Raw genomic sequence first — 18142 nt, forward strand, 5'->3', positions numbered from 1 at the left:
AATGTTAACGTTTTAAGTCCAATATCACATTGGATGAAAGGAACCCAAGACATAGTTGCTAAATTGCTGATGACACAAAGATAGGTAGGAAAGAAAGTTCTGAAGAGGACATAGGGGGCTACAGAGAGGTATGGATAGGTTACGTGAGTGGGAAAAGATCTGGCAAATGTAGTATAATATGGGAAATCGTTCAGTTTAGCAGAACGAATAAAAATGAAGCATGTTATTGAAACGGTGAGGGATCAAGGTGTCCTAATATTTAGTACATTAGTAGGAAAGCTAATAGAGTTTTATCATTTGTTGGAAGAGGAATATAAAAAGAGGGAGGTTTTCTTCAGTTACAGAGGGCATTGGTGAGACCACATCTGGAGTACTGTGTACAGTATTGGATCTCCTTATTTAAAGAAGGATCTACATGCTTTGGAAGCAGTTCAGAGAATGTTTACCAGACTAATACCAGGAATGTCTTAGGAGGAAAGATTAGACAGACTAGGCTTATATCCGCTGGAGTTTAGAAGAGTAAGAGACAACTTATCAAAACTTTTAAATTCCTGAGGAGTATTGACAGGGTTGATGTGGAGAGGATATTTTCTCTTGAGGGAGAATCTAGAATTAGGGATCGCTGTTTAAAAATAACAGGTCGTCCATTTAAAACAGAGATGAGGAAAAATGTTTTCTCTCAAAAGGGTCTTGAGTCTTTGGAATTCTACTTTCTCAAAAGGCAATGGAAGCAGAGTCATTGAATATTTTTTAAGGCAGAGCTAGATTGATTCTTGATAAACAAGGGGGGGGGCGAATGGTTATTGGAGTTGGGCGCAAATGTGGAGTTGAGGCTGCAATCAGATCAACCATGATCTTACTGCATGATGGAATAGACTCGAGGAGCTGATTGGCCTCTACTGCTCCCAATTCATATATTCATATAACTCAACTTCAGAACCGAAGAGAAGTAGGGATGTGATGAAGATGATGAAGGGGAGAAAAAGGGAGAGTGGCAGGTGGAGCAAACGAGAAGGTCAGGGTAATGTCAGAGGATGGAGAGATGAAATAACAAAGATCTCATAGAACACAAGGCAAAGGGAGCGGTAACAGTAATATTAAAAACACAAGCAGGTGGCGACATGTAGGTGGAGGTCGCATGTTGGGTGGCTCCTGCTAGAGCTTCTGTTTTTTGACCATTTAAGCCCAGGTTTGGGGGGATTCTTTTGAGTGATGAGATGTTGGAAGGTCTGAGGAGGCTGTGGAATGTCAAAGTTCTAGAAGAGGACTCGGGGAGGAAGGGGGTGAGTGAAAGTTTGTTAGTGAGTGTGGCTGTGAGTCCAACAGGAGGAAAGATGGCAGGTGCTAGTTCATCGGGAGGGGTCTCTCCAATTATTGTGAAAAAGCTGACTGAAGTGGTGTTGGGGGAGTTTAAGTGGCTGTTCTCCAACCACTTCAACATGTATTGGAAAGAGATGCTGACCTCGTTCAAGGAATGGGTAGATGAGACTCTTGCCTCAATAAAAGCGGCTTTAACTAAGGCATCGACGGAGGTGCAGGAACAAGGAGAGGTGTTGGAGGGGGTGTAGGAGGCATTGTCACAGCGTAGCGGCCAATTCACCTTGATGGGTGAGGAGCTGTGGAGAGTGGTGGAGAACAATAAAGGGCCTAGAGCCAAAGTGGAGGACCTGGAGAACAGGTCACAAAGGCAGAATTTGAGGATCGCTGGATTGCCTGAAGGGGTGAAGGGCCTGAGGCCGACAGAGTACGTTGTGGAGATGTTCGCTAAGTTGATGGGAGAGGAGGAGGACCCCCCCCCCCTTTACAAGTTGGACAGGTCCCAAGAGTCGCTCCGGCCAAAGCCAAAGACGAATGAACCACTGAGGGCTGTGATAGTCATCTTCCACAGCTACAGGTTAAGGAGAAGGTCTTGAGATGAGTGAAGCAGAATTGAAAGGTGAAGTGTTATGGCATTGGTATACCAAGATCTTATGGTGGAGCTGGCAAGAAGGCAGGTGGCCTTTGGTCCGGTGAAGGTGGCGTTGTATAGTAGCAACGTGAGGTTTGGAATGGTCTACCCGGCGAAGCGGAGGGCGGCTCACAACTCAAAGGTCTTTTATTTTGAGACAGCGAAGGAGGCGTAGGAGTTCGTGAAGGCTGAAGGATTCAAGACAGTGATAAGTTTGGACTTTGATGATGGTGACCATGATCTTTTTCTTTTCTTTTTTTTTTGATGTATCTACCCTCTCGTTTTTCTTGTTATTTAGGGGTTGTTGTTTATTTTTGGTGTGCTGGTGGGAAAGGGAGGATTTGGGAGGGATTTTGTGCCTTTTTTCGCGTTGGGTTTGTGGGATTATGGGGTAGGGAGTTCAAAAGGTTTGGGCGTATGGGGATTGGTTTTGTTTCTGTTTAGGGATGGGGCTAAGCAGGAACCAACTCGCTAGCACATACAGGTTGGCTGGTGAATGGGAGTGAGGTGGGGGGGGGGGGGGGGGGGGAGGGGCCACGGTCATTGGATCTTGTATGGACAGGTTTTGATTGGCCTGGGAGATGTGAATGATGGGGGGATGGGAATGATACTGGGTGAGGTGTTTTTGAAGGAAGTGGTTGGGGGGATTCTGGGAAGGGGGCTGACGGTTGTAGTGATATGCATCCCTGTATATACACAAGGGGTTAAGGTAAATACACTACAACTAAGTAACCACTAGAGGGAGCACCAGAGATGTATATATACATAGACAAACAGGAAGTACTCTCTCTTCACAGGAACGGCAGCTGGTGAGCAGGACACAGACAGGCAGCACAGATGTAACATAGTATAAGCGCTGGAGAGAGAACAAACTCAGAGAAATAAAGCATCTACTTCAACTGTAAGACTACGAGCTTTATTCAGACACAAGGAATAATACAACGGTGACTAGGGTTAGGGCTGGGTTCCACCTGATGGGCGGGGCCTGGAGTAGTGAGTATGGCGGATAGGTGGTGCGGGGAGGGGTGAGAGACCCATGGTCAGGGTGGTGATGTGGAATGTGCGAGGGCAGGGAGGACAGGTGAAAAAAGCAAGCGTTTTCTCGCACTTGAAGAGTTTGAAAGCCACTGTGATGCTGTTGTAGGAGACCCATCCGAGGGTGAAGGACCAGAAGAGGCTGAGGAAGGGTTGGCTGAGCCAGGTATTCCCCTCAGGCTTTGTCAGCAGGGTCCAGGAGTTGGCGATTCTGGTGGGCAAGAGGCGAGGTTACAGATGGAGAAGGTGCTGGTGGATCGTGGGCTAGTAACCGGAGCATTGGAGGGGTGGTTGGTGGTGCTGGTTAGAGTATGTGCCAAAACATTGGCTGGGCTTATGAGGGAGATAGGAGGGAAACCCGTCCTTGCATCCACGGGACAGGGAATACTCGTTTTCCGCGCCTGTGCACAAGGTGTTCTCGAAGATCGACCTTTTTGTAATGGGAAAGGGGCTGTTAGCCAGGGTGAGGAAGGCATAATATTTGGCGATTGTGATCTCGGACCATGCTCCACATTGGGCGAATGTGGATTTGGAGAAGGGAGTCAGTTCAGAGGCCGGTGTACAGGTTGGTGTGCTCCTGTTGGTGGACCAGCGTTTTGTACTAAAATGGGGAAAGTGTTCGGAGATTATGTGGGGTTCAATCGTAATGGGAGGTTTCACTGTCAGTGGTATGGGAAAGTGTTGAAGGCGGTAGTGAGGGGTGATGTTATTTTGTATAAGGCACAGGTGGTTAAGGAGGCGAGGGAGGAACAGCGACGATTAATAGAGGAGATTTTGGAAGTAGATGGGATGTATGCATAGGACCCAGATCCCGGTCTTCCGGTGAGGAGAAAGGAGTTACAGGCTATGTTTGATCTTCTGTCTATGGGGAAGGCGGTCCGGTAGCTGAGAAGGGCTGCGTGGTCATTTATCAGCATGGGGGAGAAGGCCAGCCGCATGTTGGCAGGCCAGCTCCGCAGGCAAGCAGCGGCGAGGGATAAAGTTTGGGTCAGAGATGGGATGGGTGAGCTGATGGTGGCGCCGGAGCAGGTGAACAAGGTTTTTGAAGAGTTTTATAGGGACCTGTATAGGTCAAAGCAACCGGAAGATGTGTCGGTTAGGAGGGAACTTTTGGGGCTGTTGGAGTAACTGGAAGTGGGAGGAGGAGGAGAGGGCGGAATTGGAGGAACTAGTGGGGGTAGAAGAAGTGCAGGTAGCAAAATGAAAAATGCAGATGAGTAAGGCACCAGGGCCAGATGGTTTTCCCGTGGAATTGTTTAAGGATAAGTTGGCACCACTGTTGGTAGAAATGTTAGAGGACGCGATGGTATGGGGGGGGGGGGGGGGACCATGCCAGAAACGATAGGTCAGGCATTCATTTTGGTGTTGCTTAAAAAGGATAAAGATCCGCTGGAGTGTGGGTCATGCAGGCCCATATCTCTGTTGAATGAGGATGCCAAGGTACTGGTGAAGGTGCTGTTGTTGAGGTTGGAGGAGTGCACAGGATGTCTCTGCATACGGATGATCTGATGTTATATATTTCGCACCTGAGCTCTTCGGTGGGGCACATAATGGGTCTGCTTAAGGGATTTGGGGTGTTTTTGGGCTATAAGTTGAATTTGGGGAAAAGCAAGTATTTTGTGGTGTCTTCCGCGGGATGGAGGTTGAAATGGGAGGGTTGCTGTTTCGGGTGGCAACAACGCATTTCAGGTATTTGGGGGTGCAGATGGCCCAGGGTTGGGCGTGGCTTCATAAGCTGAACTTTACGAGTCTGGTTGGGAGGGCGAAAACGGATTTATTGAGGTGGGCTAGTCTTCGCCTGGCAAGTGAGGTGCAGGCCGTTAAGGTGAACATTTTGCTGCTGTTTCTATTTTTATTTCAGTGCCTGTCGGTCTTTTTGCCCAAGTTGTTTTTTAAAGGGGTGGACAGGTTGGTTTTGTTGTTTGTTTGGGCAGGGAAGGTGGGCAGGATAAGGAAGGCGGCTCTTCAGAGGGGCCGGCTGTTGCGGGGATTCCGAACTTTTAGTATTATTACTGGGGGGCGAACGGGGAGAAGGTGCAGGGCTGGAGTGTGGAGGTGGAGGCTTTATGGGTGAGGATGGAGGCGGGTTCTTGTAGGGGGTCGGGGTTACAGGCACTGCCGATGGCACCGCTTCAGTTTGCCCCAGGGCATTATTTGAGAGGTCCTGCGGTGGTTGCTAAGTTGAAGATTTGGAGGCAATTTCGGCAGCATTTTAGGTTGGGAGAGGGGTCGAAGCTGATGCCAATCCGGAGAAATCATGGATTCGAGCCGGGGAGCATGGATGCGAGATTTCAAAGGATGGGAAGAGAGAGTGGTGAAGGAGATGAAGGATTTGTTTTTGCAGGGCCGGGTCACAAGCGTGGAGGTGTTGAGGGGGAATTTTGGGTTTCCGCATGAGAAGGGTTTTCAGTATGTGCAAATAAGGATTTTCCGACCTTTCCAGTAGCGCCTGCCTCCTCATTGTTGGAGCAGGTGTTGTCAGGGATGCAGTTGGAGGATGGGGACGTCTTGGAAATTTATGGGAGGATTTGAGAGGAGGAGGATAAGGTGTCTATGAAGGGGGTTAAGGCCAAGTGGGAGGAGGAGTTGGGGATGGCGCTGGAGGAGGACTGTGTTGCGAGGTGCCGCGCAGGGTGAATGTCACAACCTCGTGCCCGAGGCTGGGGTTGATACAGTCGAAGGTGGTGTACAGGGTGAAATTGACAAAGTCAAGGATGAGTCAGCTGGTTGAGAGGGTGGAGGATACTTGCGAATGGTGTGGGAGAAGACTGGCTAATCATGCGCATATGTTCTGTTCCTGCCCGAAGGTGGAGAAATTTTGGGGGTCATTTTTCAACACCAGGTCGACGATCCTGCATGTGGATTTGGAGCCGGGTTCCCTGGGGGCCATATTAGAGGTATTGGACCTGCCGGAGGTGCAGACGCGGTGGGGGAGGATGTTTTAGACTTTATCTCGTTAATCACTCGCAGGCGGGTTCTATTGGGGTGGAGGTCAGCTTCTCCACCCTGTGCCTCTGCTTGGCAGGAGATCTAATGGAAGTTCCTACATTTGAGACGGTGAAATATTCCCTAAGGGGGGCAAATGAGGGGTACATAAGGGATGGGTTTTGTTTATTTTGTATTTCAGAGAGCTAGTTACCGTTAACTGTTGGGGGGGGGGGGGGTAGTACTTTGGTCCAAGGATTATTGTATTTGGGAGTTGGGGTAATGGTTTTGTTTTATTTTTGAAAATGTTAAAATGCTAAAAATTTGAATAAAAATACTTTAAAAAAATTTGAAGACACAAAGCATTCGACCAGCGTAGGTGTTAACAGTAGAATACAGATCAGCACTGTCTGAGGGCAAAAACATGAGAACAAGATATAAACTGGCACTTGGGGGCAAACAAAGCAAAATGGAGAAGAGTTCATAGTCTGAAATGATGTTGAGTCCAGAAGATTGAAAAGTGCCAAAGTGAAAGGTGAGGGGCGAAGTTCTCCGGAAACGGCGCGATGTCCACCGACTGGCGCCCAAAACGGCGCCAATCAGATGGGCATCGCGCCGCCCCAAAGGTGCGGAATGCTCCGCATCTTTGGGGGCCGAGCCCCAACATTGAGGGGCTAGGCCGACGCCGGAGGAATTTCCGCCCCGCCAGCTGGCGGAAACGGCCTTTGTTGCCCCGCCAGCTGGCGCGAAAATGACATCTCGGGGCGGCGCATGCGCGGGAGCGTCAGCGGCCGCTGACAGTTTCCCACGCATGCGCAGTGGAGGGAGTCTCTTCCGCCTCCGCCATGGTGGAGACCGTGGCGGAGGCGGAAGGGAAAGAGTGCCCCCACGGCACAGGCCAGCCCGCGGATCGGTGGGTCCCGATCGCAGGCCAGGCCACCGTGGGGCACCCCCCGGGGCCAGATCGCCCCGCTCCCCCCCCAGGACCCCGGAGCCCGCCCGCGCCGCCTTGTCCCGCCAGTAAGGTTGGTGATTTAATTTACGCTGGCGGGACAGGCAATTTATCGGCGGGGACTTCGGCCCATCTGGGCCGGAGAATCGAGCGGGGGGACCCGCCAACCGGCGCGGCGCGATTCCCGCCCCTGCCTAATCTCTGGTGCCGGAGACTTCGGCAACCGGCGGGGGCGAGATTCACGCCAGCCCCCGGCGATTCTCCGACCCGGCGGGCGGTCGGAGAATGTCACCCGAGGTTCTGTTCCCCCAGCTTGTGTTGGGCTTCATTGGAAATTTGGAACAGGCAGAGGACAGAAATGTATGCATGAAAACAGGTAGTGAATTGAAATGACAAGCAACCAGAAGGTTGGTCACCCAGTCTGCGCATGCTCTCCCCAGTGTGGAGGGGACTGCATTGTGAGCAGCAAATAAGAACAAAGAACAATACAGCAAGGAATAGGCCCTTCGGCCCTCTGGGCCTGTACCGATCATGATACGAACCTTGGCCAAAACCCTCAGCACTTCCTTGTACCGTATCCCTCTATACCAATCCTATCCATGTGTTTGTCAAGATGCCTTTTGAACGCCGTTAATGTATCTGCTTTCACAACCTTCTCTGGCAACACGTTCCAGGCACTCACCAACCTCAGTGTAAAAAACCTGTCTTGCACATCTCCTCTAAACTTTGCCCCACGGACCTTAAACCTGTGCCCCCTGGTGACTGACCCCTCCACCCTGGGAAAGAGTGCCTGCTGTCATGAGAATGTCACTTTAAGAAATGTTTGTATGCTCAAGTTACTGCAGTGATGTCAGAGTGTGGGTGGAGCTGAGCTCTGGCTCTGCTTTTTAGTTTCACTTTGAGAAAAGCTTGGGTGTGTCTGTGTTTTTTTGGTTTTCGTTTTAGCGTTGGAGCTGCAGCCAACCAAAGAATGTGTAATGTTGTTCTCTCTGCCATGTAAAGACTATCTCTTGATCATTTGGTGAATTCAGAGTGATAACTGTTCTCAGTAGTGAATTTAAACCTGATGTGCTTTCGTTAAAAGTTTTTTTTAATGTCTTAATTGATGTTAAAAAGTTACTTAGTGTTGTATTCTTTGGGGGTTGTATTTGAATTGATGGTTGCTAAGATGTTCACTGTATGTTTTAAAAAGGTTAACTTGAGTTCATAGAATAAACATTGTTTTGCTTTAAAAATTACTTTTCGATCTCTGCTGTACCACACCTGTAGAGTGGGCCGTGTGGGCCCCATACCACAATCTAGTAAAAGTCGTGGGTCAGGTGAACTCCATGATACACTTTGGGGTACTCTCAACCCTGGCCAATAACACTGCCCATCCACTCTATCCATGCCCCTCATAATCTTTTAGACCTCGATCAGGTCACCCCCTCAAGCTCCGTTGTTCTAATGAAAACAGTCCAAGTCTATTCAGCCTCTCCACATAGCTGATACCATCCTGGTAAACCTCCTCTGCACCCTCCCCAAAGCCTCCACATCCTTCTGGTAGTGTGGCGACCAGAACTGTGCGCAATATTCCAAGTGTGGCCTTACCAAGAGTCTTTTTAACTGTAGCATGACTTGCCAGTTTTTATACTTGATGCCCCATCCAATGAAGGCAAGCATTCCACATGCTTTCTTGACTACCTTGCCCACTTGTGTTGCCACTTTCAAAGATCTGTGGATCTGCACGTCCAGATCTCTCTGACTTTCTATATTCCTAAGAGTTTTGTATTTACAGCATATTTCCCCTCTATGTTAGACCTACCAAAATATAGTAGATTAAATTAATCATTGCTTCACCTGGAAGGAGTGTCTTGGACCTTGGACAGTGAGTAGGGAGGAAATAAAGGCACAGGTGTTACACCGCCCACAATTGCATAGGAAGATGCCATGGGAAGGGGATGAGGGGTTGAGGGTGATAGAGAGTGGACCAGGGTGTCACAAAGGGAAAGATTCCTTCCAAATGCTAACAGGGAAGGGGAAGATGTGTTTTGTGGTGGCATCATGCTGGAGCTGTCAGAAATTGCAGAAGATAATACTTTGGAGGTTGATCAGGTATAAAGTGGGGACAAAGGGGAACTCTGGCTCTGGGAGAGAGGAGAAGGAGAAGGGATGAGGGCAGAAGTGCTGTAAATGGTTAACAACCCAGTCACCCATTCTGGGGGAGTGATCCTCCACTGAGGAAAAAGGTAAGACATGTCGGAAGCGCTGTTGTGGAAGGCAGCATCATCAAACAGACGTGACAGAGGCAGAGAAACTGAGAGAAGGGAAGGGAGTCTTTACAGGATGCAGGGTGTAAGGAGGTATAGTTGCAGTAGGTGTGGGAGTTGGTGGGCTTCGCATAAATATTAATATGCACTCTATGCCAAAAGTGGATACAGATAAGTCAAAGGAAAGGGAAGTATTGGAGATGAACCATGTAAAGACGAGGGAATGGTGGAAAATTTAAGAATTTTTCCAGTTCCAAATGAGGTTGTTTTTGGTGTTCTCATCAATAATCTCAGTCCCAGGACAGCTGTAGATGCGGGGGGCGCTGTTGGAGGAACGGAGAATCCCGGCGGCGGAGGATTCACCCGAGTGTGTGCGTGTATATATACACACCACACATATTTATTCAGCATTCTAACAGCTGAAATTCATCTTGGTGTTACATAGTTTTTTTATTTTTTCATGGGACATGAGCACCACTGGATAGACCAGCCTTCTTGAACCGCTGCAGTCCATGTGGGTAGTATGTTGGACCTAACTATTTTCAGCTGTTTCATCAACGACCTTCCCTCAAACATAAGGTCAGTGGTGGAGATGTTCACTGACGATTGCAAAGGGTTCAGTACAATTCATAACTCTTCACATACTGAAGGAGTCCATATCCATATTCAGCAAGACAACAATCAAACTTAGACTGATAAGTGGCGACTAACATTCACCTAAGTGCCAAGCAATAGGCATCTGCAACGTCAATGGCATTACCATTGCTGAATCCCACACAATCAACATCTGGGGGTTATCATTGGCCAGAAACTTAACTGGGCCAGACCACACAAATACTGCGGTTACAAGAGTAGGTCAGACGCTGGGAATATGCATCGAACAACTCACCTCCCTACTCCCCAAAGCCTGTCTACCATCTACAAGGCATAGGTCAGGAGTGTGATTGGATACTCGCCACTTGCCTGGATGCCTGCAGTTTCAACAACACAACATTATCCAGGACAAAGCATCCCTATCCACTGCCTTAAACATTCACTCCCTCCACCACCAATGCACAATAACAGCACTGTGTACCATGTACAAGATGCACTGCAGGAACTCATCAAAGCCCTTTCGACAGCACATTTCAAATACGCAACCTCTACCAACAAGAAAGACAAGGGCAGCAGACATAGGGGAACACCGACACGTGCAAGGACCCCTCCAAGTGACAAACCTGAAAGACGTGCTGTTAGGTGAATTGGATATTCTGAATTCTCCCTCGGTGTACCCAAACAGGTGCCGGAATGTGGCGACTAGGGGATTTTCAGTGACTTCATTGTAGTGTTATTGTAAGCCTACTTGTGACACTAATAAAGATTATTACTATACCTTCCTGATTTGGAACTATGGTTGAGATTCTCTGGCCTCCCCATGGCGTGTTTCTTGGCAGCGGGAGATGGTCTGCAGTTGGTCAGCGGCGGAATCTTCTGGTCCCACTGCTGTCAATGGGATTTCCTACTGAATGCACTCCACACCGCTAGGAAACCTGTGGCGGGGGTGTGCCATTGGCAGGACTGGAAAATCCCGCCAGTGTAAACAGCTGGAATATCTCACCGGATATCGCTATTCCCTCATTGTCATTGGGCCAAAATTAGTTACTCCATCCCTAAAAGCACCTTGGGTGTACCTATACCACATGGACTGCAGCGGTTCAAGAAGGCTGGTCTATCCAGTGGTGCTCATGTCCCATGAAAAAATAAAAAAACTATGTAACACCAAGATGAATTTCAGCTGTTAGAATGATGAATAAATATGTGTGGTGTGTATATACACGCACACACACTCGGGTGAATCCTCCGCCACCGGGATTCTCCGTTCCTCCAACAGCGCCCCCCGCACCCCCTCCCCACCCACAGGTTTCCCAGCTGTGTGGGGTGGCCACAATGGGAAATCCCATTGGCCAGCAGCGGGAATGTAGAATCCCGCTGCCGGTGCCGATTCATCGCCAATGATACACAGCTGGGGAGGCAGAGAATTCACATCACTATTTTTGAGATGAAAACATGCCATTTTAGGATTATCATAGATTATCATAGAATTTACAGTGCAGGAGGCCATTCGGCCCATCGAGTCTGCACCGGTCTTGGAAAGAGCACCCTACCCAAGGTCAACACCTCCACCCTATCCCCATATCCCAGTAACCCCACCCAACACTAAGGGCAATTTTGGACACTAAGGGCAATTTATCATGGCCAATCCACCTAACCTGCACATCTTTGGACTGTGGGAGGAAACCGGAGCACCCAGAGGAAACCCACGCACACACGGGGAGGTGATATCTTATATATAAAAAGCTTCTCCATAACATGGATAGATAAGCTAACAATGTGGAACGGCATTGATTATATGAAACATATGTTTCAGCCCAGAATGAAAGTTGCATTTTCATTCCCTGTCAGTGCAAAGTAGTGTGCTGAACTCATGTAGTGTAAATTCAGGTTTAAGGCCTGGCTCAACTCAAGATCAAAGCAGAATGGAACTCTCGACTCTTTGCACATTTGTAGTGTAAATGTATTGTAAAACAGTAAATACACATGTTCTGGAAGGTAGCATTTTCATTGAATTGTAGATGTAGTTTTTGAATTATTCATATTTCATAGAATCCCTACAGTGATTTGTGAAGATTTTAACAATAGCATAGTGGAAACTCCCAAAGCAAAATGAGTGAATATGAGATTAACATATATGGGTAATACAATAAATTGACTCTCAAGTAGAACGCCGCCAGAACTAAGAAACAGAATAACATTTCAATATACAGACTGCAGATTTCAATGGTAGCATCCTAAAGTGTTAATGGTAGACTAATTCCTCTTCCTATGCAACATACTGCACATGCACAATTGTATTCTTAAATTTCCAAACAAAAAGCTGGAGCTTTTTGCATAACTTGATTATCACAAGTTACATTTTCTTTTATCTCCTAATCCAAGCAATTGAACTTGAGCTAGTAATTATTAAGTGTCAGTGCTCGTCGCAACGTTACAACTCATGACACTCATGTTTAAAGAGCATCACATCAGCACTTCACACTACAAGGAGCCACCAGACTAGCTTAAAGCAAGACAACCATCTTAAAAAAGGTTCACTGGAAAGGTCACATTAAAGAAGAGGTGAAATCTGCTTAAAAAACGTAATTGACAAAATATTGTACCCATTTATTGGTAAAAGCGAACAATTATTTTTTAGTTTACCAATACACTGTAGGAAATCATTCCCAACCAGTAGCATGAATGATGTTTATTCTTCCACACAACTGGAGTCTGCAATTTACATTTTACCATCCTTATCCATCGTAATAAAGATATTTTGGCAACTAAATTCTTGGCTACTTAATTGCTAACATTCATTAAATTGTGCCTTTTTTATATTCTTTACCAGATCAGTGAATGATGTACTTCGAAAATAAGTACCAAGCATCTAATTTTTTATATAAGCTTGGTCCCATATACCTGATAATGCTGGGTTTGTACACTGGACAACGAGCTAGTAATCATAGGGAAATCCCCATCCAAAATGAAAACCTGCAGTTTGGCATCTATCTCTGCCAGCTGTTGCTGATTCATGGGTTCTGGCGTATATCCCTCTCTTTCCGCGACAGATAATGCCCAGGGAACAGAAGTATCCTATAGACAAATAAAATAACAATCATTGTAAACTTGTGAACGGGGATGAAAACCCATTTCTACAACTAAAAACCAGAGGACAAGCAGTAACCAGATGGCAATAAAATCCAGTCTATGCAGCATTCATTTAAGAAAATTTAATGTGAGGGTGGCACGGTGGCGCAGTGGTTAACACCGCTGTCTCACGGTGCTGAGGACCCAGGTTCAATCCTGGTCCCGATCATTGTCTATGTGGAGTTTGCACATTCTCCAGTGTCTGTTTGGACCTCACCCCCACAACCCAAAGATATGCAAGGTAGGTGCATTGGCCACGCTAAATTGCCTCTTAATTGGAAAAATTAAAAAAAGAAAATTTAATGTAAAAAAGAGGAAAACATATAAGATGGTAGTTAATCATGAGGAGGATCAACAGATTAATAATGCCAGAGTATTTTGGGAGCTTAAATTACAATGTAACACAGTTGGTTTCTTGGGTGGGAGAAAAGATAGCATTGGCACTCTATTTTAACTTCTTAGATTGCTAGTAAGGTATTTCTGCCCTGACTGCAACATATTGAACAAGTGTCAAATTTCTTAACTAAACAGACAACCTTCTTGTGTGGCATGGTGGCACAGTGGTTAGCACCAGGGACCCGGGTTCAATTCTGCCTTGGGTCACTATCTGTGTGGAGTTTGTACGTTCTCCCCATGTCTGCGTGCATTTCCTCCGGGTGCTCCAGTTTTCTCCCACAGTCCAAAGATATGCAAGTTAGATGATTGACCATGCTAAATTGCCCCTTAGTATCCAGTGAGGTGCAGGTTAGGTTATAGGGGGGGTGGGGTGGGAAAGTGGGCATGGGTTAAGTGCTCATTCAAAGGGTCGGTGCAGGCTCAATGGGCCGAATGGCCTCCTTCTGCACTGTAGGGATTCTGTGAAAACTACAAAGGGAATTACAATATTAAAAGGATCAAGAACAACCTCAAAACCTGGAAAAAGAAATAGGTATGTTAACATACATCTTTGTCATTGCATATGTTTAAAGCACAATAAATGCCGACAATTCTGTGGCATGAATTCAGCAGTAGAAGGATAATTTCCCTGTTGCAATAGTGGGAGTTTATAAGAATAACTGAATGACTCACTTGAAATAAGGTTTTTACTAGCCTTAATGTTTTTACTAGCCAAAGTTGATGGTTATGTTACAGTGACATTGAAAGTTATTTTACAAGCTTCATTTTTGAGCTTTTCCTTATCTTTGATTCTACATTTGTTGACAACTAAACAGTTAAATGTCTGCATCTTCATCCCACTTTCAACTCTCCAGGAGGCGACGGTATGGACGTTGAGGAGATAGTGCCCAGTTCACCATGTGGAACGTCTTTGGGTACACGATCATCACTCATCCAATGAATGTAACCAAGTTATACCAGATGTCATTAGCTTAGCAATGAGTGCAGACTGAGGGAATTAGCATGCTCCAGGGCTGTTGGTGGTCTTGTCCTGCCAAGAGATGCCAATGATACATCTGAGATAGTGAAGGTGGAAACTGTTCATACCTAACATACATTGTCCAGGTAGCTCCATTGTGGAGATATGCTGTGGACACAGGCTTGGTTGATTCATAGTTTGGTGTTCTCAAGTCAGGTTGCTGTTGTTCCACACACTCTTACTCAGCTTGGCTACCTGATTTGAGGTGGGCAGTGGTTGACCAATTGGACACAATAGTCCCTCCTACAATGCAGACAGTCCATAGCAACCATTCCCTACACCAATCGAGCTGGGCTTATCACTCATAATTGCTGTCTTGTCTTCCGTGTTGTGTCAACGCTTTGCACTGAAACTGGAGTATTTTCTCCAGGGTACAAGCCAGGAGACCCTAGGCTGCCCAGATGTCAGGGTCTGCCTCACGGCCACCGAGGTTAAATCTAACAGAATGCAAAGCATTACGTTTGGCACCAGCTTGGTTTCCAGAAAGATAATTGGACATCAGTCTGCCTTTAGGCTCCACATTTAGAGGTGTTCCAGTTTTCGTGTGTCATCACAAGGAGCCATGGCTGAAAGCTTGCCGGTGGAGAGACTGCGCACTGACAGGGACTTACACATATGGCTCCCTTTTTTGCACTGCTGCTAGCCAGTGATAGAGGCTGAAAGTGAGAAGCAAACTCCCACACAAAAGCAGAAATCATGTTTAACTCTCTTCACCCAGCACTAGACGCATCACAGCGGCCTGTTGAGCAGACTAACATGACTTAAGGACATAATGTTTAAAATGAAACGCAGAAAAATGATCCTATGTTCTTCCACTTACAGAAGCTGCTGTAAAAATCATCTGCTATAAAATGCATTGTATATGTACATTTCTGACCCCATGATGGAAGTAGTGGTGTGTGCAATCCTCCATTCCCCAACATGAGCAAAGATTTTGTCAGCATTGATAATGGTGAAACCACTTGACGAAATGTAATGTCAAGGCTTTTTGGTGCAAAGGGTAACAGCACTTTGCAATTATCTGTTCAGATCATGTCAGATTGTAGAAGACATTAAGCTAAGAATTTAGCTGCAATGCATAAAAAGGAAAATAAGTAGCAAAAGGCGTATTTGCTAATGAAGAAATCTTTAGTGAAATGCACCAACAAAAATAAATTTAGAAGCAGCTGGAGTAAAAGCACATCTGGTGAGATATGATCCTTCCTTATCCACCTGCTCTAGATTAAGCAAATGAGAGAAAAGCAATGTCAGGAAGAAACGGTTCAACAATGTTAGATCACATCCAAAGTATGCCTCTTCAAAAGGTTTCCCAGATCTGATTCTATTCCTACATCGGCTAACTACTTTGATCATGTTTTCAATATGCAATACTTTATCTTTGTTGCCATTATGTACCATTTGCAATTCATCTACTAAGTTCAACAACAAAGCTAAATGCTTGTTAAAAAAACATTATGACTGCAGCTTCCTATCTTGCAGTTATCAGCAAATTTAACAAGCGTAAAATGGGTTTCTGGATCCTGGTCACTTATAATACACAGGAAGTACAGCCCAAGCATGATCCATGATGTATACTGTCATGCATCTTCATCAGTCTGATACCATGACCTCCTATTTTTATAATCCAATTTCTTTTCAATTTTACATTCCCATAAAATTAAAGAATGATACCATGCAGAAAGACACTGTTCAGCCATTCTGCCCGTGTCAACACTTCTGAAAGAGATTTTGAATTAGTCCACCTTTCCCCAGCATTTCCATTTCAAATATTTATCCATTGAACGTGTTTAATGGTACACTTATCAAGGAAAACTATCACCATCCATGACAGCAACATAGGCCTGTGGTTTAAGGAAGGTGCATAGGAAGGAGGCCCAGAACGTAGGAGGCACCACCCGCATTACAAGGTTTACAGAGGTTCAGCTTCCCTGGTCTCGCAGAAGACCGGCGCCTCAACAGGTTGAGGTTGTCAATTTGAATGCTGAAGGACGACTGCAGCCTCTGAGAAGAAGACCCGCTACCCAGCAGTCAGGCATTACCAATGGCTACAAAAGTCACAATGGCCCTCAATGGTTTGCTTCTGTTCCTTTCGGGGTACTACCAGAGACATCTCAAATATCACACAGCTTGCTGTATATAAATGCATAAGGTACGTAACGAGCAGACTGTTTGGCAGGGCTGATAGTTGTAAACTTCCCCTGCGACGACACTAGAAAGAACACGCAGGCATTCTGATTTGCTTCTCTGGCTTTGATTTGCACAGAGGTGCACACAAGTGGCAATCTGAATGTCAGCACATTTATAAAACCGGAGTTTTTATAAACACAAGAGATATTCCTTTATCAGTGTTCATCCACAAGACCATAAGAAATAGGGACAGGTGTAGGCTGTTTGGCCCCTCGAGCCTGTTTTGCCATTCAATAGGATCATGGCTGATCTGACATTCCTCATGTCCCCTTTTCTGCCCTTTCCCCGTAACCCCCGATTCCCTTACTGATCAAGAATCTATCTCCGCCTTCACAAGGTAACCCTGCCCCCCACAGCTCTCCGTGGCAAGGAATTCCAGACTCACAACACCTCTGACAGAAGAAATTCCTCCTCATCTCAGCCTTTTTAAAAAATGTTTTTATTCTCCAATTTCATATTTTCCTTCAAAATTTACACCCCACCCACAAACAGTAAACGGTAACAAATACAAAATCAATCCCCTTAACAATACCAACGATCCCATCCTCCCACCACCCCAAACAACGGCCCACCTGTCAATATATGCATCCAAGAAAACAAACCCTCCCACGGTGGAAACAAAAAACGAAAGAGAAAAAGAAAAAGAAGTCCGGGACCGCCCATGGTCACCATTGACCTATAGAGTCCACCGCCCCCCCCCCTACACTCAACGCCATCCAACCTCTGAAAGAGTACCGTACATGATACCCAAGAGTTGTACACCGCCACCGCCCCCCCCCGCCCCCCCCCCCGTCTCCAACTCCTCCCGTCCACTGCCTCTTGTAAAACTCGTCCCCCCAAACTCAGTTCCTTCCCCCCAACTTTCCACCCCGGCTTGACCACTCGGACCCTGTTCTGCCAGGCTCCGATGGCCGCAGCCCCTCCCCCCACCTCACTCCCGTTCGCTGGACGGTTTAGGACGCCCCCGCCCAGGTCCCTTTCCCCCTTGCCCGGCCCTAGGAAAGCCCAGAAATCCCCTTTTAGCACACAAAACCCGCATATCCACCTACACCCCAAAGAGCGTTATGAGTGAAAGTCCCATCACTTCCCTTGTCCAAATATATACAACGTTGGCTCCTTTAGCCCATACACCCGCACACAGTGAAACAAAAAAAAGAAAATACAGTCAGTCATGAGGTCATATCGGCCCAGGGCCATTTCTCAATTTGTCAGTTCTGCCACAGTCCTTCTGCTTTCGCAAACTCCTCCGCTGCTTCCGCCGTTCTAAAATAAAAGTCCCTGAGCTTGTAAGTCACCCTCAGCTTTGCTGGATATATAATGCCGCACTGCACCTTGCTAATGTACAGTGCCCCCTTCACCCAGTTGAAGGCAGCCCGCCTCCTTGCCAGCTCCACCGTAAAGTCCTAGTATACACGTATACCAGCTCCAGACCATTGCACCACCTGCTTCTGCTTGGCCCAGCTCAGGACCTTCTCCTTCACACTGTACCTACGGAAGCACAGAGTCACTACCATTGGCGGCTCACTCGCCAATGGTACAGGCCTCCACGGCCGATGAGCCCGATCCAGTTAATATCGGGAGGGATCCTCCCCCTCCCCTAATAGTTTCGCCAGCATCACGGCAAAATACTCAATTGGCCTCGGTCGTTCAACTCCTTCGGGCAGCCCCACAATCCTCAAATTCGGTCGCCTGGATCGGTTTTCCAGGTC

The 18142-nt window shown here is 46.8% G+C and overlaps 1 protein-coding gene across 6 annotated transcripts in view; it reads right to left on the reverse strand.

Moving 5' to 3' along the window:
* Window positions 1-18142, reverse strand: part of fsip1 (fibrous sheath interacting protein 1) — an 803825-nt gene that overhangs the window by 696275 nt on the left and 89408 nt on the right. For 5 of the 6 annotated variants that reach the window (XM_072485031.1, XM_072485039.1, XM_072485067.1 and 2 more), the window contains one exon: window positions 12605-12778. The exons of the other annotated variant lie outside the window; for it this stretch is intronic. In XM_072485031.1, the coding sequence (XP_072341132.1) occupies window positions 12605-12778 (174 nt within the window). The remainder of the gene's footprint in view (window positions 1-12604; window positions 12779-18142) is intronic. 6 annotated transcript variants of the gene reach the window in all.

This window comes from Scyliorhinus torazame, chromosome 2 (genome assembly GCF_047496885.1).
Source record: "Scyliorhinus torazame isolate Kashiwa2021f chromosome 2, sScyTor2.1, whole genome shotgun sequence".
In the NCBI taxonomy this organism is placed as follows: Eukaryota; Metazoa; Chordata; class Chondrichthyes; order Carcharhiniformes; family Scyliorhinidae; genus Scyliorhinus; species Scyliorhinus torazame.